A 24,418-nucleotide genomic window follows, 5' to 3' on the forward strand; every position below is an offset into this window, starting at 1 on the left:
TTGTTCAGCAATGTAGTAGAGAGATAAAAACGCTTGCGACATTAACAGAAGATCAAGACGACTTTGTAGAGATCGTAGTAATACTCTAGCGTCAAGGGAAGAATCGGATTGACATGCAATCCCACAACATACGTGACAGAAGATTGATCATGAGGATCCATGCTCTTTTTAGATACTCGCTCCCTCTACGGTTAGTGGGTGCACAGCCGTACCTTGACCAAGGGTGGATTTGTTAGTTAAAGCATCAGTGTTAAGAGATGACTGCGCGGAAATTAGATTGCTTTGTTCAGGCACTCCCGTCATCATCTGTTCGGGACACTCAGTACAGAACTCCATCTGAAACTCTGTTACAAACTCAGCTGGTCGACCGCTCTCAATAAACGGTTCGGGTGTCCATTGTCGGATTCGTTGATCGGTGTTAATCTGAAGCGCTGAAACTGGACTATCGACACTGCCACTGCCGTTGTCGGAGGAAATGGAAACTTCGTTCGCCAGCTGTAGATCTTCGTATGACGCTTCGGAAACCGGATGCTGTTTTCCTTGACCAGGAACAGATGACAGGCTATGGCTTGGTAGAGTGAAAGCGATACCTTTAGCTGCTATCTTGCTAGGAAGACTCTCTAATGCACTCGACAGAGACGTGATGGCCGAACTTTCCATTGATTGGTATTGGGCGACATTCTGGCGACCATCCAGGGGCTCTTGGCTTGTTGAGCTATGTTTTTCCGATGTCATTTGATTGACTTTAGTGCTGATAGGTGTAGCTACTATTTGTGCAGTGTGAATGATGGCTGGGAAGTCCGTTTCCGTTATAGATGAATTTTCAGTGCTTGGTTTAGCGGCTGTCGCTGAAGTCTCGGGTGCTATTGTGTGAGTTGAGGTTTTAACTGTCTCAGTTTGCTCAGTTGGAATTGAAGTTTCTACTTCAATCGTTTGAGCCATAGTAGCAACCAGCAATGGTTTCTGTTGGGCTTCTGTGTTCAATACCTCTATATCAGTTACAGGAACATTTTTTACAACCTCCGTATTTGCAGTAGACACCATTGCGTTAGGAATTTCTAAAGTTCTGATTTTAGGTACATAGGATGTGCGCTCATTGGCCATTTCCGCTGCATTAACGATGTTTGGGGTTGATGCTTCTGTTTTGCGATAAGCTTCTGTCGAGTTTGTTCCAGTCTTTAGTTTAACATATAAAGGGCGTTGAATCTCATGCGTCGCTGCTAGAGCGCTGGTGTTCGCAACAGCTTCCATAGTTATCGTTTCGGGCCCAATTTCTGCATTATCAATCGTTATTATAACGTCCTGGTCTGCAGTATTCCCTGTATCCGGAATTTCTGACTTTGACAAACCATTTGCTGCCACGTCATGGTTCTTTGTCAAAGAAATGCTTCTGTTCATCGTTGCTTGTATTGAATTGATTTTTTGTCCAGACGGCCAATCGATGGCTACATGAAGTTTATTGGCAGTGGGCACGGGTGTTGTTACCGAGAGAGGCTTGCATTTGTTTTCTCTATCTCCAACGCAGACCTTTCGCTTGTCGTCGTAAACGCTGCCTGAAGGACAGTCCAAGACGATCATACGGAACGCTTGAGATCCCCAAGGCGAGCAGCGTACGTATTTTCGACAGTCTCCAGGAAACGCAAACGAGCCTCGTTGATGACAGACGAATGCAACTTGTTTCTCAACCTTTGTCGTCTTAGCAACGTGTGCCATCACAGTGATTCTCGGGTCAGACGTGACAGCTGGTGCTTGTATAACGTCTCTGGGAGCCGTAGCGCTAGCGTTTATTTCAGGTAAACGAGTTGTCGATGGGGCCTCCGTTGTGGTTACAGGAGCTCTAGGCCTATTTTCTGTTGGGCCTACCGTCATCGGAGTCTTCGTTGTGGTCACAGTTGATGTAGCAGCAAGCTCCACTCTTGTTGCATGCATTTTAGCTATAACCCCTACTTGATGAGCCGTTGGTTCAGTTACAAGGGTTGTGTCGACAGTAAGGGTCGTTGTTGTGTCTATACCCTGAGTTGTGGAAAGGGCCTCCAGTTTGGGCTCATCTGTTGTACTTGAAAATTGTGTTTCTGCTAATTTTAAGTTTGGGCTTTCTGTTGTGATCGTCTGCTCCGATTCCGTCGTGTGCACTGTGGCCGGTGTATCGGACTCAGTGAAGGACACTTGAGTCAAAGTGTGGGGTCGTACTGAATAAGTTATTGCTGGAACGTTGGTGCCAGGCACATAAGGAGACGCTGTGTAATCCTCCGTTTCGTTTACACCCGCAATAAGTGGAGGCTCCATTTTTGTCGCAGGGATTGCAACTGGAACATACGCTTTTGTTGCAAGAAGTAACCTACTCGTAGTAGTAGTATGGGCTTCTGTTATAGAGCGGTATGTTTCGGGTGCCTGGCTTGTAAACTCAATCTTCGTTTGCGTAACGTTAATTGCAGTTTGTCGATCAGTTGGCGCCTCTTGGGTTGTTCCTGTAATGTCCGATTCGCTACTCGTTATAGACGATGCACTTGTTATAGGTGTTGCAGCTAAAACGTCTGATTCCGTCGTATAGCTCGTAACTGCTATTTCGGCAGGTGTTAAACCGAAGTTTGTGGTGTCTACTTCCGTCGTCGTAGTTTGTAATTTTGTCGTTACTGTATCCGCTATTTTTGTTAATGAAGTGTTTGTACTATCTAATCGAAGATTTGGAATTAACACTGGTTGTAAGTGTTCATGAGAAACCACCGGACGTAGGCTGACAGCGATCACTTCGGGCCTGTTTATTGGTCGCGTTGGGCTACCAGGATGTTCAATGGTCATGTTTCCTGAAATATATATATATTACCTTCTAGATTTCACTAGGAATTGAGATTCGCTTTTAAAACTCAAATAATCCTGTTTTGTAATCTCGATTCTGTTACTTCTACATTCCAAAAAAATAATACTGCTAGCAGGTAATCAAGTAATTATCACGCTTTAGGTATAGGATGATGTTACCTTTGGATGAAGGAGCATGTTGGATGGTTGACGAAACAAGCCTAGTGGGAGACGAATAGACTGAACTATTTGAGCTAATACTACTGCTCCCTGACGAGTTGGAATTCAGTAAAGAGGACGCCGATCCTGAGTCGTGGTATGATGAGGTTCGATGGGAACTTTGCGAACCCAGTGATGGTGTTTGCTGGCTATTAGCTTGATCGCTTTCGATTCTATTAGTAGTTATCCTTGCAACTTGCTGATTCCAGGCCTGATTTTTAAGCTGTCGATTGGTGGAGTTGTTGGAGCTCGCTAACTGTAAATTTGTTGTGATCGATTGCCCGCTCGATGTATGCCCACCAAGTATTTGATTATAGGTTTGTTGGCTGTTGTTGTGAGTTTTCTTTTGGCTAGACGTGTGCAGCCATTTTGCCTGCTGAGCAGCCTGACTGGAAAAAATCTCATTTGATTTGTGCGTTGTGTTTTGGTTCCATTGTTTTTGATTCGTAACTCTGGTCATGCCTTGATCCGATTCCTTCTGACTTATCCCTCGGCTTTGGGGTTTTGTTTGGGTATATACCAGGCTTGTATCTATCTGCTTCGGGTCTGATGCGTTATCCTGGCTGGCTACTAGGTTCCAACCGTGCTGGTGTTTTTGGCTTTCACCTTGATTCAATCCGCGCTGAGTGCCCTGTCTTATATGCTGATCGGTGGCCAGCTGATTGTTTTGCATTATATTTTCATTTGCAGCACGCTGATTGTTTCCGTTTACCATAAGGCCTGATCCTTGTTGACTTAATACCTTTTGGCTTCCGTGAGTCGAATTTCGATGGCCAATATGTGTAACATTTCCTTGACTACTCTGATTTGATTCATGACTGCTTACAGTTATGTTATTAACCTGGGTCCGTTCATTTTGCTCAGTACTTTGGTTCACTCCTGAGGTGGCCGGCCCTGTTCCTGCTTTAGCTAAAATAACAGTGTGATTTTTGTCGCAAGGTGCGGCTTTACTGGACCAATCGCAGCCATTAATGCTCTCATCAAACACTTGCTTGTCCGGACAATATAAATGCGTAATCTGGTATGTACGAGATTCGTTTACGAATGAACACTGGTAGAAACTGTGACAGTTGTTGGGGTTTCGGAAATATCCATTGCGAGGGCAAAAGAAAGGAGCAGCGTCTGTGTCGTTTCCATGTAGGGTGACTGACTCAATACCTTGTCCTTTGATTTCGCTAGGGGGAAGCGACTGACGTGAATAAGGCGATGATAATACCACGTCGTATGATCTATGCTGAGTTGGAGTCAGCGTGGCTTGCTGAGCATTTATTGGCGAAACAGCAATATTCGATGGTGAAATCGTGTTCACCTCCTGCTGCCTCAGAGTGCCGCATGGAACAGGTACGTATGAAGGAGTTTTACATGCTCCTTGGTTCGAGTCCCAAACCAAAGCCTCAGGGCAGGCAAACACGTAGGAGCTAAGGCCTCCAAAACTGTCTCGTATGCATCGGTAGAACCGCGAGCAATTGTTTGGAACCGCAAAGGCTCCTTCGCTGCTACACGCCAGTCCTGACGCTGCAACGTTTACAGACTTTACATTGTGTTGTTTTTGCTGCTGTTCGTGATGTTGATGACTATGTTGGTGCTGATGATAATTTACTTGCTGTTGATGCTGTTGCGCTTGTTCCTGCTGCTGTGGCCCCTGCTTGATAAACGAGTCGCTGACGATCGAGTTCATACTTGGGGTATGCGTTGAACGGCTGTTTGAGGAAGATTTTTTTGACGTAACAACCGGTGAAGAACTTAACGCTGTAGTGGATGGTGACGAGCTGCTTGAGGAAGGGGAAGCTGCGCTTGAAAGGCGGCTGATGCACGGAGAACGCGAAAGACTAGGAATATTGCAGGTGATGGTAGATGCGTCGAACATCAGGCCCTTGCGGCAGGAAAAATGAGTCTGGCGGAACGTGCGGCCAGTGCCATCAACATCTTGACAATGATAGTACCTGACAGAGTAGGGGTAAGATGCACGTTAGGAATATGGGGTAAGCTAATGCATATAGTTTTTATATCTGGCCTATAATAATTCCTGCCCTGCTCTAAATGAGTCAGTACATCTTTTTTTCTCGTAATTTTTTTGCTAAAGTTTTTATTTTCGAATGGACGATGATCACATCGATGCATACAAATCGTGCTGGCTAGATTCACGTACGACGTGAACAGGAATCTTAACAATTCCCCCGAAGATGTCTATCGGTGAAGTTCAGCTCTGTAGTACTTACGAGTACGTACATTAGACTGTTTGGTTATTACCTCTATTGAAATATGTTATAACTCTATTAAAGAAAAATACTCATTCGCGGCAAATGTGATACTTACTTATCGCAGATGGTTGGATGAGATTGATAGCCCGGGTTAGCGCACGGGAACTGATGCTGGGTAGCAACATGGCTGGTCATACCCCTTTGGGGAAATGATATCGATGTGGTTGACGCGTAATTATAGCAAGGATCACTCGGAGGCGGCTTGCGACAACCGCCCCCCGTCACCATACTGTAGACAGTTCCGCGCGGGCAGGAATACTTGTATACAGAGAATATGTGCGGTTTGTGGGGTAATCTTACGCAGCGCACGAAGCGCGCGCAGTCATCGGAGTCCCTGAACACCCCCTCAGTCCGGCAAACCGCGCCCTGGTTGACGTCTTTATAGTATTTTATATGCGAAGCATATAAAGGAAAGTAAAAGGTAGAAAAAAGCGACAGAAATAACAGCCCAGGTGGGTTAGTGAGCGATGCAGTACGCAAGCTACAGTGTGAATAAAAGCAATGTGTGCCGTTAGTGATACACCGACACCATTAACATTTCATTTTGTGCTCATCATTCAAGCCATCGATCGAGTTTTTTATTGTTGCTTTTGTTGTTAAGAAGTGGTTAAAATAAAGAACCAAAAAAGGCCTACATGTTAACATAGTAAGGTAATACCGATAATCAAATTGGTATGATATTGGTATCTTTGTTACCGGAGGTATTTTTTCGTGTTGTTTGTCCACATAATTTGTGTTGTTATGGTCGACATAATTAATCGATGCCTATGAGTTAGCTAAATGTTAATACCGCAACTTGAAACATTTTTGTGTTGTTTAGTGTTAATCTTGTGCATATACTGAAATAACTAATATATATATATATATATATAATAAGAACGTTTTATAAAAAAAAATCATGCAATTTTACAGACCACTATAATTCTCGCTGAAGTTTTATAGAAAAATCTCTAGTGAAAAAATAAAATCTAAAAAAAAACACTCAATAAAGAATCAATTCATAACAATTCTACTTTACTTAAGTTATATACAAATTGTATTTTATTTATTTTTTTTTAATGAAAATTTGCAGATCAAATTTTTTGACACGTAAGAGCTTTTTCATCTCATGTAGTAGTTCAAAACTAAAAATAAAGACATAAATGTTCCATTTCCAAATAGTTTTCTAAAATCTTGCGCTTTGTTATTTAAAATTGGACAAGTTTTTTTTTTTTGCATTTTGGTGAAACTCGTCGACTGAAGTGACGAACAAGTTTGAGCCATGGCGTGTACAAGCTTCCGAAGTAACTTCAAAATAAAAAGTAATTTGCCTTAGAGAGTTCACGAGTTCGAAATTACCCCTAATATCTGTGTTTAAAAAACGACATCAAATTAGGCGGGTATGATAGAAGTCTAGCAAAATACACAAAGGATATATATATGTTATCGTTTAAAATAACAGGATTTTTTATGCAGAACGTTTGTTCCACTAGTTTTTAGCGCAATCTACTATGCCTGCACCTTAATTAGAAATAACTGTTCGCCAAATAGAACTAGTGGCCGTACGTCTATCTGTTCTAAATAGTTTTGCAATCCATAATAAAAAAAAAAGTATCAAGGTGTACTTAATTTGAACTTGTGCTTATATACTCAATATAGCCGATTACATATCACCGCTAGATATACTTCTGTTCAAGCAATATACCTTTTCACCTGTAATCTACAGTTCCTTGCAGGCCATACGCTTGGCCGACCAACTGATCCGCTTGACAAAGGTACGGACTAACTCTTACAGAGGATATTTAAAGCGCTGATCAAAGAACCATTTTCAAAAGTAAATCATTGAAACTTTCTAGCTTTCACGGTATCTCATCACATGAAGGCAGTTTAGCGGTCCCCTACGTGTAAACTAACACTGTAATTGCCCTGCACGAATAAAATGCCTACGCCATAAATAATTATTCTAGAAAATTCGATTTTTCTACTTTACTATGCATGAATGGCAACTGATAATGAACGCTTGACAACGGTGTCCGTTTTCGATCTACGTATGTCCAATTGACATCGGACGGAAGCGAACTCAATCCACACAAGTTGTCTACCAGACGTCGGCATTTACTCTGATCTCAAGGTTTTATCATGAGAGGTCAGCCCGACTGGCTGACAAATTCGGTGCCTGCAGATCAATGAGACGCCAATTGAAAGACGACTCGAACGCGTATGGAGAGATCAATCAGGTTTAGGATCCATCAACACATGCAGTATCCCCCCGCTCCCCGCCGTCCAGAGGAAAAGAAACCGTTTGCGATTTACACATTACGTTTTATTATTGGCTTGTTGTTTTTACTGCAGAAATACCTGCACCTGACACGCATACACATACACACATAAATACTTTACATCGTGTTACTGCTATGTCAGTCTCTTTTGTATTAAAAGCTCAGATGAATATGTGTATCATAAAAATGCATAGATGAAGTGTTCCTATCGCTGGATAAGCATTTTAGATCTCACTCGTCTGAGTATTGCACAGTCCATTAAATATAAGTAATATGCATTTGTTTGTATTCGACCCACAATACAGCCCTTCCACACCAGGTAGGAGTTGTGCTTAAGATGAATCAATGTTGTCCTCAAGTACTAGTAGCTTACAGAAGCTAAAATAAATCAATAAAATAAATGAAATGTTTCTACTAATTGTATTATCTCATGTTATACAATTAACCGATGAAAGCTTCAATTGTGTAATTTATTCCGTACTTGTAGCATTATTTAGAGTATCATTCAAAAGCCGTCTACGGCGGTGATGATCCTCTCGGTAGCAGGAATCTCGTCGGTCAGGCCATTGGCATGAGTTACCGACCAGCACCAATTCTCCAGGACATGCTAAGGGAATCGGTTGTTGTGGATAATTTTCTGGTATATGGGTGCACCGATAGAATTGAAAACAGTCGGTTTTTGAACGTTCGTAATCGATGCCACCAGAGCAAGATGGACTCGCAGCGATTACTGAGACTCCACAGGAGTCACGAACGCGGTCAGGATAGTCGCAATTATCTGTGTCAGGATTAAATACGAACCCACGTGGACATTCGTATTCGTACGTGAAGAAACGTTGTCGGGTCACCTGTACACAACGATAGTATTTGTTGCATTGGCTAGAATGTCCGAAATAACCTTCGCGTGTGCAAGGTACAGAGGATTTCGAGCCGATGGCCGGCGCAGGGAGGATCTCCTTGGGGTCGAGATTTTCACAATCAGGCACAATGCTTGGATAGTCGCAGGTTTTAAGTTCTCGATCGAACACAAAACCCTTGGGACAGGCATAACGATATGTATCAGTTATTTCTCGCCGTTTGTTACCCGCCGTTACAACAACTGTTCTCGTGCAACGATAGAATGGCGTGCAGAATCGCGTAGACTTCCTGTAGAAGACCTCGGGGTTACACTTGAAACTAATGGGAAACTCGCTTTCGTCACTGCTAATATCATGATCAATTCGATTTTCGACAATAACGTCTGTCTCAGCTACGACGAATTCTCTGTTTTCAGAGGCCCTCTCAGGATTGTCATTTTGCTGCCTAGGTGGAGAAAAAGGCGTATGAGCAGGTTGCCCCGGAACCGGAGGTCGAAGCGAGGCTGGATGCCTTTGAGGGATGAAGTCTTGTTGTGCAAAAGAGAAGCGTATAGGTGGAGCTAAAGGTTTTGAGGGTACAACCTCCATATGATGCTGAGCAGCAGTCGAAATAGAATCTTGTTGTGCAGAAGGACGTGTTGGTTGAGCTAGTGGGAGGGGTCTAGGAGAAAGTAAAGATTCGTCTGAAGACACAGGTTGCGCAGAATGCGGAGCAGGTCGCGTTGGACGCCTGGTATCCTTGAAACTGAAACCTACTGTATTGGAGGAATTAATTACAGTTGGTCTTTTCGGAGGCGCTGGCAAAGGTGCATCGATATCTGAAACCTGAGGATCTTTTGATTCTGGGGTAGTATGCGGCCACCAAGTACTGGGTCGCATACGCCGCTCAGGTAAAGATCCAATCATTGAAGGAGGAGATGTCACCGTGCCTGGTCTCCATGCAAAGGTCACCTTAGAAGCTTGAGGTATGGGTGTTGTACGACGAAAACCAACGCGCTCCGTGACTTCAGAAGAATGCTTTGTAGTGAGGGCTGGCATTGTTTGCTTGAAAGGTCGCGTCTCAAATACTTCACGTTGGCTACACTCTGGAACCATATCTTCGTAGTTGCAGCCCTTGAGGACATCATCGAAAACAAGGCCTTCCCTACACTTAAACATGTGAGCCACAAAAGGCCGCCTTGGATCTTCAGTTCGCACACAGCGATGGAATACATGGCAGCTATCAGTATCTCGGAAAAAACCTTCTACTACACATGGATAGGTATCTTCAGATATCTGAGAGGCACCAGGAATTGATGCCGGTCCCATTACTATATTACCGGGATTTCCAGTACTAGCCGCACTTGAACCAGGGCGAAATACAAATCCTCCTGATGATGACTGATCGCCGTCACTGGGAATACGAGGTGCAAAGGTCGACTGAGCAGGTCTTCGTCGCGTTTCCTCCATTCCAGTAACGGGTCGGCTAGTCAGTGGTGATCTGTCCGTGCCTGGGGCAAATGAAAAGCTGCCACCACTGTCTACAGACGCAAACGATACCCTCGTGTCAAAATTATCGCGCTGTTCAAAAGACACACTGGCCGTGGGTGAAGCCGGTACTCTATGTAGCCTAGTAGGAGCATCCTGCGCTGGAATTATCGTTGCTGTCCTCTTCGCTTCCTTCATATGGTTACAATCATTTACAAGATAATCGTAGTTACAAGCATCAAGAGTGTAATCGAAGACCAGTCCAGGCGGGCATGAGAAAAGATGTGCCGTAAAGTCCTCTGTGTGGCTGTTAACTTTAGTACAACGATAGAACAGTGAGCAATTCGCCGAGCTTCGGATGAAGCCGTCGCCGGAGCAGGATTTGCTTGCGAGAGCTGCATCTCGTTTAGATGGTAATGGATTACGGCATTCGAAGACATTGTTTGGATAGTTACATTGCTGATTTTTGATATCATATACAAGGTTCTTGGGACAAGAGAACCGCATTACACGCTGACTGTCATCTATGCAGCGATAAAACGGTGTACAAAGGTCTTGGTAAATGGGATCGAATTCGCATTTCATAGTCAGTATATCATTGGAATGTTCAAGAATAGCAGCGCCACAGCTGGGAACAAGAGCAGCGTGCTCACAAGCTCCTGCGACTTCATCGAACACTAACCCCCGAGGACAATCGAAACGGGCAGCTCTTAGAACAAGCGAGTCATTACTTGTCGGGAAACATCTGATGAATTGCGAGCAATTGTTCACATCCTTGTAGAAACCTGGGCGTGAACAAGGAAAATATATAACGTTTGATTCTGAAATTTCAAACATCTTGCCACCTTGTAGGCTTCCAACATCGGAGGGATGATCCAAAATAAAGGCTTCACACTCATCTACTTCTGATGGATAAGCACATTCCTCTGTACGTGGATTAAACACTAAGTTCTGAGGACATTCAAACCGGAACGCTCTGCCACGCCGGGTACTATCCGTGCACTTGTAGAAGGGCGTACAACGATCTCCGTCGAACTCGGCACCGCAATTTTTCATCACTCGTTTCGCCGGAATCACTAGGGAGGGATCAACGACACCTAAAGAGGAGCCGTTAACTATTAGCGTATGCTCGACGGACGAAGCTGTTGCCACTGTCGTTGTGGGAGTGGGCCTCGGAGTGACGAAAGTGGCGGAGGTCGTGTTTGCGAGTTGAATACGGTTTTGGCACTCTGGATAATGGACAACCTCAATGCAGCCGGGAATTGCTTGATCGAAGATCATGCCTTCGTGACATCTATACTTGTGCAATCTGAATCTTCCCTTTGAAAGGCTCTCACAGCGATAGAAGCGCTTTGCGCATGGCAATGTAGGGATCAGTCCATCTCGGACACAGCGAGGCTCTTCCTCCGTATCAACAACAAAGTTAGCAGGATTTCTATTTGCAACATCTACAGGGGATGAAATACGTGCTTCTGTAGGCCGCGGTGATTCTGTCATCGGTCGTGCTGAAGGTTGTGGCGTTATCGGACGAGTGTGTTGGAAAAAGTTCTGGGTTGCCTCAAGGTGACGGTTAATGGCAGGGAAGTTGTCACTCGGGAGTCCTGAGAAATTCGGGCAGCCTGGAACGTTTTCTGGCCACGTACAAGCTGCTAATGATTCATCGAATGCTAAGCCTGTAGCACAAGCAAACATGACAGGCTCGAGATAAAGGTCGCCACCATTAACACAGCGATAGAACTTTGAGCAATCACCTGGATGGCGGTAGAGACCTTCCCTAGGGCACTGCAAGTCGCCCGTACGCGAAGCTGCAGGAATTCGGGAGCTGCCACGATGGAAAAACTGCTGAGGACCGTGGTTGTTGTGGCGCGAATGTCCTGAAGCCCGCTCCTGAGGAATAGTATTTTTCTGCCGAGCCGAGAGATAATATACACCGTGACGCGAAGGCAATCCCGCCGATGGAACTTCGTCATCTACGGGACCATGCTTATCTTGTTGTCCACGTTCATAATGCACATAATAATGCCCATCCTTTTGTTGATGGCCTTTTAGAGTGTCGTGTTCCTGATGGCCATGCGCGTCGAGGCCACTAGCAACGGAAAAATCTACGTGGCTACTATGGGCCTCATGGCTGCTTCCGCGGTCTCTATGACCTTCATAAGTCCTCTGGCTATGGCCACCTTGATGTCCAGTAGCATGGTATTCCTGATGTTGAAAACCGATAGGATAGGATGAATCGGTAATGACGAGGCTATCGCCTAACGCTCGGATTCCCTGCTCTCCATAATCGTGCACGTAAACTCCGGTCGATGGGTCATATCCTGATCCGACTAATAAGTCTCTGCTGGAGTCTCTGAACTCATTGTACACTTTTTTAGATTCCTCTTGTGTTTCAGTCAGCTGCTTCTGGAACTTTAGCCGAGCTCCGTCGACGGCAATGAGAGTACCGAAAGGGCCGCTTCTCGAAGTGGTTTCTGCGGAAAATAATCCAATGAGTGCGGACTGCCTGAAGGATTTTAGCCAGCACCGAATGACTTGTCCGTTTACGGGCGACACAACTGAGCAGCCAGACAGGTCACCAACCACAAATAGAGCAGACAGACGGTTTTGCTTCACAAAGAACACAACTACGTGCATGCCGAACAGATAAATATGCGGTATAGCAACATACAGCACGATGGACAACACATAAGGCAAATTTCCAATAGCCCCAGCATACCCTGCGCCCACAACTACACATACAACAAACCAAGCTATTCAGCGCGACCTCCCCATAGCAAATTAATATGCTACATAAAGTCCTATCAGTTACTACTTGCATCATGCATTGATGTAGAACTGTAATAATAGTTTCTATAATATTACGCTGTACGTATACCGGCTATCTATGACATGAAGTCAACACGAAGCTAACAACGGCGTACGGACCATTTCGAATTCAGTATTCTCTGGAGCAACATTTAATGGGCATTTAACTTAAAACGTTAATTTTAGAGACCGATTTTCATAGAGATACACCTTATGTATATATATATATGTGTTGATATTCGAAAACCACTGCACTTTGTCCGCCTGGATGGACCCGGACGCTTTAGCATGTCTGTTGTCAGGCATAATCCATACACGAATAATGCCCAAAACAAATTTAGGAGAGAAAGCAGGTCCCTAATATTTATTTTTTATGTTAGCGCAAATGTCAGCCTTTGGCCTGATGACGACTGTCCATCGTAAGTTAAACATTGTGTTCCTTTATCTAGACATGCCGTTCACTATTTTTATATGAAGAGTGTCCACTGAAATTTTTTGCATGCGCAATGTTCTCGATTTCATTAGAAGTACATCGTTTGCGCCATCTACAGTATTTGTCTTTAATTTCGCTTAGCGGAACTACCTGAAGACACTTTTAAATCAATTGTTCCGTACGTAGATCCTTAGAAACAGTGCATGAAATGCTCACACGTTCGTTGGCTACACCCAGCTAAATAACAATGTAACAATGGAAATTACATATATTTTTATTCAGATCAGTTAACTAGTGAATGAATATACTAGGTTAGGGTCGACCTCAAAAACACGCCTTTGTTATTTATCGACAGATCGAATGCGATATATAGAAGATATCCAGCACCACACTCGACGCTACGTGCAAGCATATGTTAACAACACAGTAACTTCGTAGTGAAGGACAATAGCTAACTTAATTAAGTTGATGCTATTAAGTTATTCAGTTTTCCTTATTTTTATGAGTACCGATCTAAAATTGTTTCTGTTATAGAATGAGTATGTACAGATTGAAAGTGCTCATTGCAGTGACGCGCTAAGTCCACGGCTTCTCAAATGCATACAAGATCAGCTTCTGCCTGCGCAAATTTACCGCTAGCTTGTACTGCTGAGTCTCACCCTGACAACGTGCCATATATTGTTACGTTATATTATTACTGCTTTTGTAAAATTAAACGTATCTTCCGATGATTTAATAATTACGAAGCCACCTTCGATGCTAGCTTTACTTTTTTCATCATCATCATCTCGTGAGACATAGATCTGGTTCAGGATTGAATTTCGTAGTAGCAAAGGCGCATTGAAACAAAAAAAAAAAAGATAATATGTATGTAATATGCTTCCTTTAAATTTGCGCCGTCGTGCAATGTACAGATCTTGACTGTTGGAGTGTTGGTCTGATTAACAGTGGCCGGACGTAACTATTGACAATACGAACTTTGCGGATGCTTCTTTCTCCCGCTAAGTTGTTAGTCGGTGAGTGTTAGTAAGCGTAAGTTGCTGTGTTAACTAATAAGTATGACTGAAACTTTATACTTACGAACGTAGGCTGAGGCTTGGACTGCCAGCCCTAATCCGACGAGGAATACACGGACACGAAGACGGCCCATGGCCATCGAAGTCCACCGCCCGACTACAGATTACTCGTCACTTGCGCTGCACTAAAGGAAAAAATACAAAGGTAAAAAAGAACGGGTATACACAGCGAACGTTAGATCTATTAAAGAGTTAATTATCATTAACTATACTAAGTAAAATGGCACTGGTGAAAGAGAATTGGCAACAAACATTTAGGTAAATATTTATTGTATTTATATACAAAATAAGGAAGCTTCCCCTTGACAGAAAACCAACAACGACAAAACACGTCCGAATCGCGTAGGGAAAATAACAAACCTAGATTTCAATTAGGTTCTGATACAACAACGTTGTTTTTTTCCCGAGCTCATTCGTAGTTCATTAAAATCATCGAAAAAAAAACATACGCTAGCAAAAGTCAGCTGGGAAATAATTCTACATAGCTAAAATTACGTTTTAATAAAAGGGCTATGCGGCCTTTAAGTTGGACTTATCGTTCTTTGAGTGATAAATTTTGACGGGTTTGAGATGCAAGTTAATTCCGGAGCCGGTTTAACTAACCCGAAAGTATAGTACTTTGTTTTTCTATCGTTTTGACTAATATCCTTGGCGCCGTTTTTAGAGTCGATAATAACCCTACGATGACTCTGAAGATCGACTCTGGCTGCGAAAAAGACTGATACTGGTATTGACTGTCGCCTAGAGATCTCTTCGATGATAAGACTCGATTCGGATCCACTTGATCGAACTGTTTCAGCGGACACCAACTAACTTAACGTGTTAAGGCATGTTGGCAGGTCATCAATAGGGGGCGTAATTACCTTGCAAGATTCTGCCCTCTGGAGAAGTTACGATTTCAGTTAGCTACATGTTCGAAGAATACAATCGTCAATACATCTCGATTGGTTCTTTGTTTTACCATACCTAGATCATGTCAATGCACTGAATTAGCGCACAAAAGAATTTACGCATCACATACCGCTCGTCAGGTTATTGAGCATAATATTATACATAAGGGGGTTTGTGACCACTTTGTAATATTGAGAGATGTCGTCAAACACCATCACTTACGATAGTTCTAAGATCGTTCACGACAATTGGCATACTTTGTCTATCAGCTTTTGTCGCATCTGGCGACGTTGTTCTTGGCGTCTCTGAAGCAGACAAGAAAGCCGGCAAATAGCTAACCTCTCATCTTCCCGACAATCCAAGGAAAGATGGGCCGACTCAACCGGGATAGTAGAATGGTAAGATAATACAGAAGATCGTCGCTACCAGTCGCTTACCTCGCAGCACCCCCTGCACAAACGTGCTTTGCGTACTACTTTGCTACATGATTACTATTATTATGATTATTATTCCTGCACGTTACGGCCACTAGATAGACCCCCTCGTTCATCCCAAGCGATTGAATTGATCTTCCGCGAGCGCGTCAGAGGAGGCCGTCCTTTTCTGACCAAGGAAGATATGCAGATGCTATTACTGTTGATGTATCGGCCTTAACAACGGCGCTGACGAGTGTCACCGCGACAAGAGTTGTCGACCAATAAGGGCTATTGGCAGAACGTTTCGGTGAACGATTACACAACGATCACAACACACAAACACGCGAGCGCGGCCCGTCAAATGATTTTTTGTGATATAAGACGACGACATTCATGATGATCCACTCACAGCCGAACACAGGTGAAATCTAACGGCGGCTTTTCAGACTCAAAAATCAAGGGGCGGAAGAGGGAAGTCCGTCGCAACGGCGTGTTTATAAACGCAGAAAATAAAGGGTAGCGAAGCCTTTTGCAACTGGGTACTTTTTGGTTAATATCAGCACTACAAATGTGCGCGCCCGCTAATAAACGAGCGGCCGAATCAGATGGCTGTATAATTGCAACAATCACTACATCACAAGCGAGTCTGTAACTACCTACAGGCATGTATGTGCGTATCGGGCAGTATGAGATACGGCCGTGTTGAGACGCACGAAAGCGACTATTTCAGTGCCTGCCACCGCTGCAATATCCGAAGATGCATCTTGTTGTACTTTCACCGCTTGGCGATCATGTAGCGGCGCTGGGGACAAGGGGGGACGCGGATGTGTAGATACAGCTGCAAGACATTATAGTTGCACTGGTAGAAGCTCTGTTGCTGAGAGTCTTCTGTTTATTTTCTGGCCACTTCCTTTGGCGTTGCGATTGGTTGCCGTAATTAGCCGTGGCAGATAGACCGCTGATAGACAGACACACACTGCGTCAACAACGCAGGAGACAAACATCTTACCAGCGGCAGACTCCCAATCGGGGGGTAGGCGCTAAGTTTTTGGTGACTATTGCATACAAGGTCGTGTATTACACCACTGTTACGCTCCACCCACACTCCGTACCACATTACGTTTACGGCATCATAATGCCACTACCATTCCTTTTGATAAGGGAGGTGCCAGCTATGCGGGGACGAAGCGAATGGAAAGAAGAAAAGTAAAAGAGCGAAAAAAGTTGCAGTCTACATAAGTTCTCCTACGCCCACTAGGTATGCTCACGCAAACTCTTCATTCATTAACCAGCCTCCTCCCCCCTCCCACCCCCGCAGAATGCAGCGTAGAACCCGTTACATCATGACTCACACCTGCCCAATAAATCACTGCGGGTGGGTAAAAGCAAAAACGCAAGCAAGGGACGTGCGCACTTAGAACCCAGTCGTGTTTTAGCTAGTATCGAGAGCGACTCTGGAGAAGCAGGCCGCTCCAATTTTCCAGTGCGGCAAAATACCTAACAAAGCCAAACGACGTTAGCGTGTGATTCTGTCAGCACATATATGCCTATATTTGAAGTGGTATATTTCACTGTGTGAAGCCATCAGAGAAGAGCTGTTGTTCTGTATGATCAAAGCCGCGGTGGCTACTATGGGCACTTAACGGAACTACAGTTGAATGACGATAATTGGAAAAGCGAGAAAGGTTATCACGACTTCAAGTTGATAGAGGTTAGCCAAAAAGCGCGCAGTTACATAGAACAGAGGTCTTCAGGCAACCCTTTGCTGAGTAGCCACCAATCTGCTTCTAAACGAGACTAACCGGAAGCTTTGTTACTGGCGAGCCAACGCGCGCAGACACAAAAGTTCGTACATGTTTATTAAAAACGACTGAAAGTTAAACACTTACAACCGGTATTACTGCGCGTGCAAAGGAAGATATACACATCTATGTCTGTTCAGTCGAGAGAACATCCAGATAACGTGGAAGGAGAGTACGCATACTACGAATAGCAAATAGCTTTGATAAAACAAAGTTCCTGAAGCGAATAAGGGCCGAACCCCACTTCGGTGCCTATGTTACATATTGGACAGGGCAAACGAGTTTGCAGACTTAAAATGGAGCCCACTGATGATATATAAATAAAAACTGAATGGGTTTAGGTGGCTGGCTTGCGCTGTGCCTCAAGACAAAGCCAACGTTTTCAATATAACGAATCGTAAACCACCCCAAGGGATCTGTCGATTAGCAAAAGGTAAGCGGCAAGAACACAAGAGTAGCGTATTTTTATACTCTGTGGGTAAATACTGTTCTCGCAAAGTTAGACAGTGGCAAGACCCAATGAAAGCCAACGTTACAGTCAACAAACTGGTATTGCGGTTGGATGAAGCCTGAAATACTCTAATACTTACTTAGTTAACTATATACGTGATTATCTAATTATTAGTCCATATCTTCTGAGCAGTGACAATGCGCTAGTCTACCATCTACGATAGGCCATCAACACGGTCGAATAGGATAGATCGTGATCGCGCTCCGGCAGATCAACGCTAAACATAATGCAATATTAAAACAATTCCAGATGTAAAAGTAATTTGAAATCGGTGTTTGCAATAGATTGAGAAGTTAAGGGAGAACGAACCTCAGTGCGGCAGCTTCGCATTCCGTCAAACCAAATACGTAAAGACCACTCCATTGGCGACTAAATAGCCGCTAGCAAAGTAGAATGACGCAAAATTTGAGAGAAACGTCTTCGAGTAAGTTTGCTAACTTACCTTATAAAGAGAATATTTCTATTTCGTTATATAGGAATCAACGACGATTTCTGACGACTGATTACAAATTTTGTTACCAATAGAAAACGATTAATAGACATTTTCGGGGAGTCTGATAGCTTTTAATGTGCTTGCTAACGCACAAAGGTATCAATCGAGTTATGTGCAAATCTTTGATTTATGAATCACCCATCGCTAAAAAGACAGGACGTCTTAAGGCTTTAGAAGAATCACTATCTATCATTCGCAACCAACCATTAGAGAGGTACAAAAGTTGACGGGGCACGCTCGTTCATCTATCAATTCTCCTATTTATTCCTGCAATTCTATTCATCTCATGTATAATTTGAACGATTACACTCTGCCGCCACGTCCGATGCGGTCCAGTTCCACAGCTCTTTTAAGGTGGAGATGGATGTCGAGACGCTGCAAAAACAGAACGACACCAGAAGCGGAAAATGCCCACAAGGGGACGCCACCATGTCGATTGTGTTCTTCTTTGACCGGGGCAAGTTCCGCTCAGTTGGACGGCGAATTTAGGCAACAAATAGAGGAAAGCGGTCCGCATGCTTGTGGCTAGCTGTCGCTGAAGTACAGCAACCTCAGCATACCTGTCACTATCTGCTTCACCTCTCTATCCGTCTCCCCCTCAACCGCCACCCCTTTCGCTTGAGTCGCATCAGCTTCGCGTGAGTATTAACAGAAAATTTCGGCCAGCCACTGTAATCGCCGAGGGGAGCCGCAAGAAGCACCAGTAAAAAACGAGTAGCATAAAGGTACTGATGTTACGTGGCACATAATCAATAACTAGATAGACGTAGTTAGTGGTATCGGCCGGCATACGTAAGAAGCCAGCACGCAATGATATAAAGCTCAGAAAAATAATGCCACCGAGTGAGTACTTCTCATTCGTACAGCAAACTGGCCATACGTTTTGCTGATGATATCACTGTCGCACACGTCATTTCAGTGGTAGGTATCAACGCTGTTCGAAAATAGAAAACATATTCTAACGCGTATTCTGGGCTGAGCTGCACGTGGCGTCCGAGACCCACTCCAGGGGAACACAATCAATAGATGCCTATTCTAACATGTTAGTTCACAACAAGGTCCACATATGCCAATTCGTAGACATCGATATCCGTTGCAATTTATGGTCGAAGGCGGTGTCTCTGCCATATATACGCGACTCGTTCTTTTCTAACATGTAGTTGACACTTGACAATAGATATGAAATCGGCAGATCTAAGTTATTCAGTTATAGTTATTAGTAAAAAATAAAAGACCCAAATCGTAAGCAAGCTGCTATGGTGTGGCATTGTCAATTGCACGAGTTAACTACAGCTAAAATTGACGAAAAGGACCTCCGCTAAAAGGACCACCATCATTTTAGGCATCGTTTTCGATACTTAAGCAACCAACACGGGCCACCGTACCCAATAGGCTCCACCGAAAACGTTTCGCGTGGAAAAACTGTAAACCTAAACATTATAAACTCACCGGATTAACATGCGCAGTAACGGTTGTCTGATTTACTGATTTTGTTCAGTAAAACTATTGGACCAAGCTGAAACGAGGCACTTTTTTCACTGAGCTTGCAGACTTCGTCAATCAGCATACGTACGACTTAACTTCCTTCAGCACAATACACTGCGTAAAGTACGGGTCTTAAGCTATGCTGGATAACCGCAAAGCGAGATGGGTTTAACAGGAATGCCACTGTGGAGAGGGCAACGAATGGGAGCTTGTTTTTGCCGAAATTCAACGACAAGGTGCCACATCTCTGACTCTGAACGTCGGAAGATGCGTTACTCACAAACGAAACGAATTAACCGACGAATCGTCACGCTTTATCAGCTACTTAAAAATCTTTCAAGAATTTGGTGACAGTTCAACCCCGATTCGAGCCCCTGCGAAAGGCGCTCACTATGTCTTCAACGGACCGTAGCTATAACAATCCTGCCCGGATACGCCTCGAAATTCGAAGTGGTTTCGGGTCGATGTTTATTAACAAGTATCCTGCTTACAATACAATCGCTCGCACGATATCTGGTTTAATATTCAAGGTATTCCGCGTTACTTTTTGGCTTCTAGTTCAGAGGAACTGCCGTACTACTCAGATCTCCAATCTCTCACTAAAACTCAGATGCGTAAGTGTTGTATCTTGCACACTATCTCCCCACCCAACCTGTACATACAAGTAAGACCTACAAAACTGTGAATGCAGAACGTGTGTTCTAGATTTTCGACGCAGGTCATTTCAGGGTCGCCTGTAGTCTGACTTTCATAAGTCTGAAAATGTACGTGGTCATTATAAAGAGGCTGGCGAAACATTTCTCGAGTCTTCAACACAACCAGTTCTTACTATGTAATGGTCCGGGGCGTCATAGAGAACTACAGAGGGTGCCACAGTGAGACTAGTTTGCCTCTCTGAAAACTGAGCGAGTTTAAGGGGTGCGCGAAAGACAGAAATTGATCAGAAGTTTCAAGGTAGATTATCACTTCTCGTGTGGATAGAATTTAGCAAAGTACTACAATACAGAAATGAGCGCAAACTAGTCTGCAAACGGTTTCTTTGACTTCGTAGAGGATCGTTTGGCGGTCGTTGTTACACAATAGCTCTACTAGCACCGATCACCTTAAATGCTGTCCGACTCTTCCATGTATACGAATCGCTTGAAAATCATGCGTACTTGCCCCCATGTTTGCTACAATGCAGGTTTAGTTTACTGAAGACCCGGTTACTGAATGAGGAATTTCTGGCCGTCGTCTAAATAGCATACAAATGATCGATTGATGATACGTTGGCTTTTTGGTATACACAACAGATCGCAGCCATCAGTTTTACTCTATAACAAAAGGGCAAACACAGTATTTTCTCGTGTAGAAGCTACACGGCCGATGAAAAAACTATGGGGTGCGGGGGGCGAACTCGTCAGCCGTAATCGACGTATTCAATCAATGTAACAAAATAGCAATAAAAAAAAGGAGCCTATAACGAACTATATCACATTTGAACTGGGTGTCTGAAGTGATCAGCGAATGCTTCAATCATGCAAATTGTTTGTTCGGCTAAACGAAAGAAGTGCCCGATTTTACGTTGAACGGTGTTTCTATTATAGCTCCGCGTCGCTATGCTGTTTCTATCTACGACGATAGTAATCGTCACTTGATGAAGCGTCATTACAGGCAATATGTGTGGCGCTCTATTCGAACACACGTATTAATTTTAACATCTGCTTTTGGCACTCATTGGTCCAGCCATGCTCTTTTCAACGTGTGCGCTCTCATTCACCTCGCCGACATTACAATATGACACCAGTTATACGGACAGTCGTTCGACTCCTTGATGCACGATTACACAATCAGCTGATTTAGCTCGCGCTCGTTTGCAGTCATCGATCAATGGATGTATCAGCGGGGTTAGCGTAAGCGAGTAAGGAAAAATGGACTAAGGAAATAAAGTAAGTGAAAATCAAGAAAGGCTCATTTTGGCATCGTATAGCATCTCATGTTGTGCGTAGGACCCAGAATCCTAATATATGAATATATTTTCTTTATAGGAAGTCAGGTTGGCACAGAGACAGATAGATGAGCGGGACCGTTGACGTAACGAGCATCAACCAACTCATGTAGCACGAAACTGGCAGCTCACATAAAATTCACAAGAACAGATCAAGTCGGAAACAACGGGTCTGCTGTTCTTCTGCAGCATCCGCATCAAGGCTGCATGCCTTTGACTAGGACGGTTTCGTTGCTTGGGGTATGTTTGACCATTGCGAACCTCGCGAGGGCGCCTCTGCCAGTCTTCAAGTCTTTGTGCTTGCTGCACCGAAGATTGAACATGCCAGCCATTGTTGTTCTATTGATTTTGTTGCTATCGCCGCGGTTAGTTGCCGGCCCGTCGGAGCTGCCGCTATTGCCAGACCAGTAAACGGCTGCGGCGCAAAGATCGATGACGACTGTCCAGCGTGAATACCGGCAGCAGCAGAGGGGCTTCGGGGACGGAAAAACAGAAAATTTCTGTGAAAGTTTACGCCGGGTGACGTCTTGCTTTTTGGTTAATGTATGAAGATGTATATACATTTGGGTTTGGCCTTTCCATCCGTGACTTCTTCCTTCTTCGTCGTCATCGTTAATTTGCTTGAAAGACTGGTGATAATGTGAACACGCTTACGAAGCAATAGACCAGGAAGAAAGGTACTCTCTTTTTTAAACAGGACGAAAAGGCAACAGAGATCGTTGGTACGCACGCATGCCGACAAATCTCAGTAGAGTGAATAGACCACCTTATAAAAATGCATCGGTAGATGCACGTATTACATGTTCGATGTGTGCATACATATAATCGTGTGTTTAAACGGAAAACTTCATCCTATAGAAAACCTGCACTCAGGCCCTATACATGAAATTATAATGGTACGAAAAGGCTAAATATACTTTGGAGATTTTTCACGACGCTTTACGAAATATTTCCTACCGGGGCGCATCGGTCCATAACGCTGCTAAGGCTTGAGATCCATTAGAGGTACCAAAAAGATAGGCGGGGGCGGGTGTGTGTGTCCTTAGCATGAAAATAGAACGTTTCCCATAAATACCTTGTTACGTGACAAGATATTTGTGAAGGCTAAAGGCATAAGCGGAGCTTGGACTAGAAACAACCGAGGTCGTATGTTGAGGGCAGCGGCATTGCGATATGGGCTTGAATCGATTTACCCAATTGGGGTCGATTACAATTGTACGCGTATACTCAAGCTGGCGAGATTTTAAGCAGAATAAATAAGATATAGCAAGGCACACACATGGTAGGGCCTGTGGCAGTATGACGTAACCAATCAGCTGCTGGTGTATGTGTTAGATAATTGCTGATACCGGTTGCTGCTTCACAGGGCACACTAGGGATTCGCTTAAATTGCCATACATTTGTTCAATTATCTCACCTATACTCGAGTTTTTCTTGGTCGCGTTTTACGTCGTGATAATTAAATTTACGGAACTTACTTAATATTACTAATACAGTTGTTGCAGGCTTCCGAAGCGTCTTGTTCGGCGTTCTCTTAGATACACTTGTTGGATATTGATTAAAGGCGGTATGCAATATAATGGGACAGCTTAAACAACAAGTTCGTCTCCTTATTTCCTTTCGCTGTTTGATTGCTCGCAGGGCTTTGTTTTTTACTTTTACGGGATATTTTTTTCATGGCCTCGTCATCGATCGCATTACCGCTGGTATTTTTGAAAATATCTACAGGAACGACGTCAACCATGAACGAGTGCCCTGCTTTGATTCAATGAAAGGGGATGGTAGTTGACAGCATTACTTAATCGTATATGATGGCCAAGTATTTGAGCTATATAATAAAAAGCTTCTATTTTCTAGCTACGAACTGTCAAAGGTGAAATGCAGTCGTAATTGACACAAACAACCAGACAATAGTTGATACGAAAGTAGATCTAATTTACCCAGTCTACAAGTTCATACACAACCATACTCATGAAAAGTAAGTTCAATACTATCGTCCAAGCTAAATGAACTGAATTAAAAACTCCGCCCTCAGATTTTTTAAAGTAAAATCCGCCTTGCCGCTTTATTCACCGTGTTTTTTGTGGACAATTAATTCGTATCTGGATCAGAGCTGCCACCCTTGATCGATCCTCCTGCTCCGCCGATACGTGTGTCAGTAGCCAGAAATTTATTCGCTGCAAACAATGGAATCATTCCCTTGAAAGCTTCCCGAAGCTGTTATCGATTTGGCTGTACGGTCAATCGAGTAACGGAGCGTAAGACGTCGGTGTTTTTCAGCGCTAACATGATTCGTGTGTTAGTTATTAAACTATTTCGGCAATAAAGCCGCATTGCTAAGAAACGAGCGGGCCGTTCCCTGGAAAACGTCATAGGTTACGTAAGTTACTGCTAAAATTGTACTGGTAAATCATTGAATGATGGTTATATAATGTTTCTTTGCGGTAGCACAAATGGGATTTGATGCTACAGTTTAAATATTGCGAACTTCGTCACATCTCGGTGCACTCGAACAGGGGCTTTGATGCATTTATCAGTGCTAAAAACGCTGACCCTTTTCTATGTAAGGCGTAATTGTATCTTTGCTATTAGACAAAAGTAACTAATCATATGCGTCCTATCGGGGTCGATCTTGGCCGTGGCCGATCTCATCCGTTTCGT

At 43.8% G+C, this 24,418-nt stretch overlaps 1 protein-coding gene across 1 annotated transcript in view; it reads right to left on the minus strand.

Moving 5' to 3' along the window:
- LOC111263733 (uncharacterized) overlaps positions 1–24,418 on the minus strand; it is a 35,020-nt gene that overhangs the window by 6,152 nt on the left and 4,450 nt on the right. Inside the window, exons 2-4 of the mRNA XM_086969775.1 lie at positions 14,177–14,297; positions 2,977–5,653; positions 170–2,804 (exon numbers count right to left, since the gene is read on the minus strand). Coding sequence (XP_086825901.1) covers positions 170–2,804; positions 2,977–4,882 — 4,541 coding nt within the window. The 5' untranslated portion in view covers positions 4,883–5,653; positions 14,177–14,297. The remainder of the gene's footprint in view (positions 1–169; positions 2,805–2,976; positions 5,654–14,176; positions 14,298–24,418) is intronic.

The sequence above is a fragment of the Varroa jacobsoni genome, unplaced genomic scaffold, assembly GCF_002532875.2.
Source record: "Varroa jacobsoni isolate VJ856 unplaced genomic scaffold, vjacob_1.0 scaffold_787, whole genome shotgun sequence".
NCBI lineage: Eukaryota > Metazoa > Arthropoda > Arachnida > Mesostigmata > Varroidae > Varroa > Varroa jacobsoni.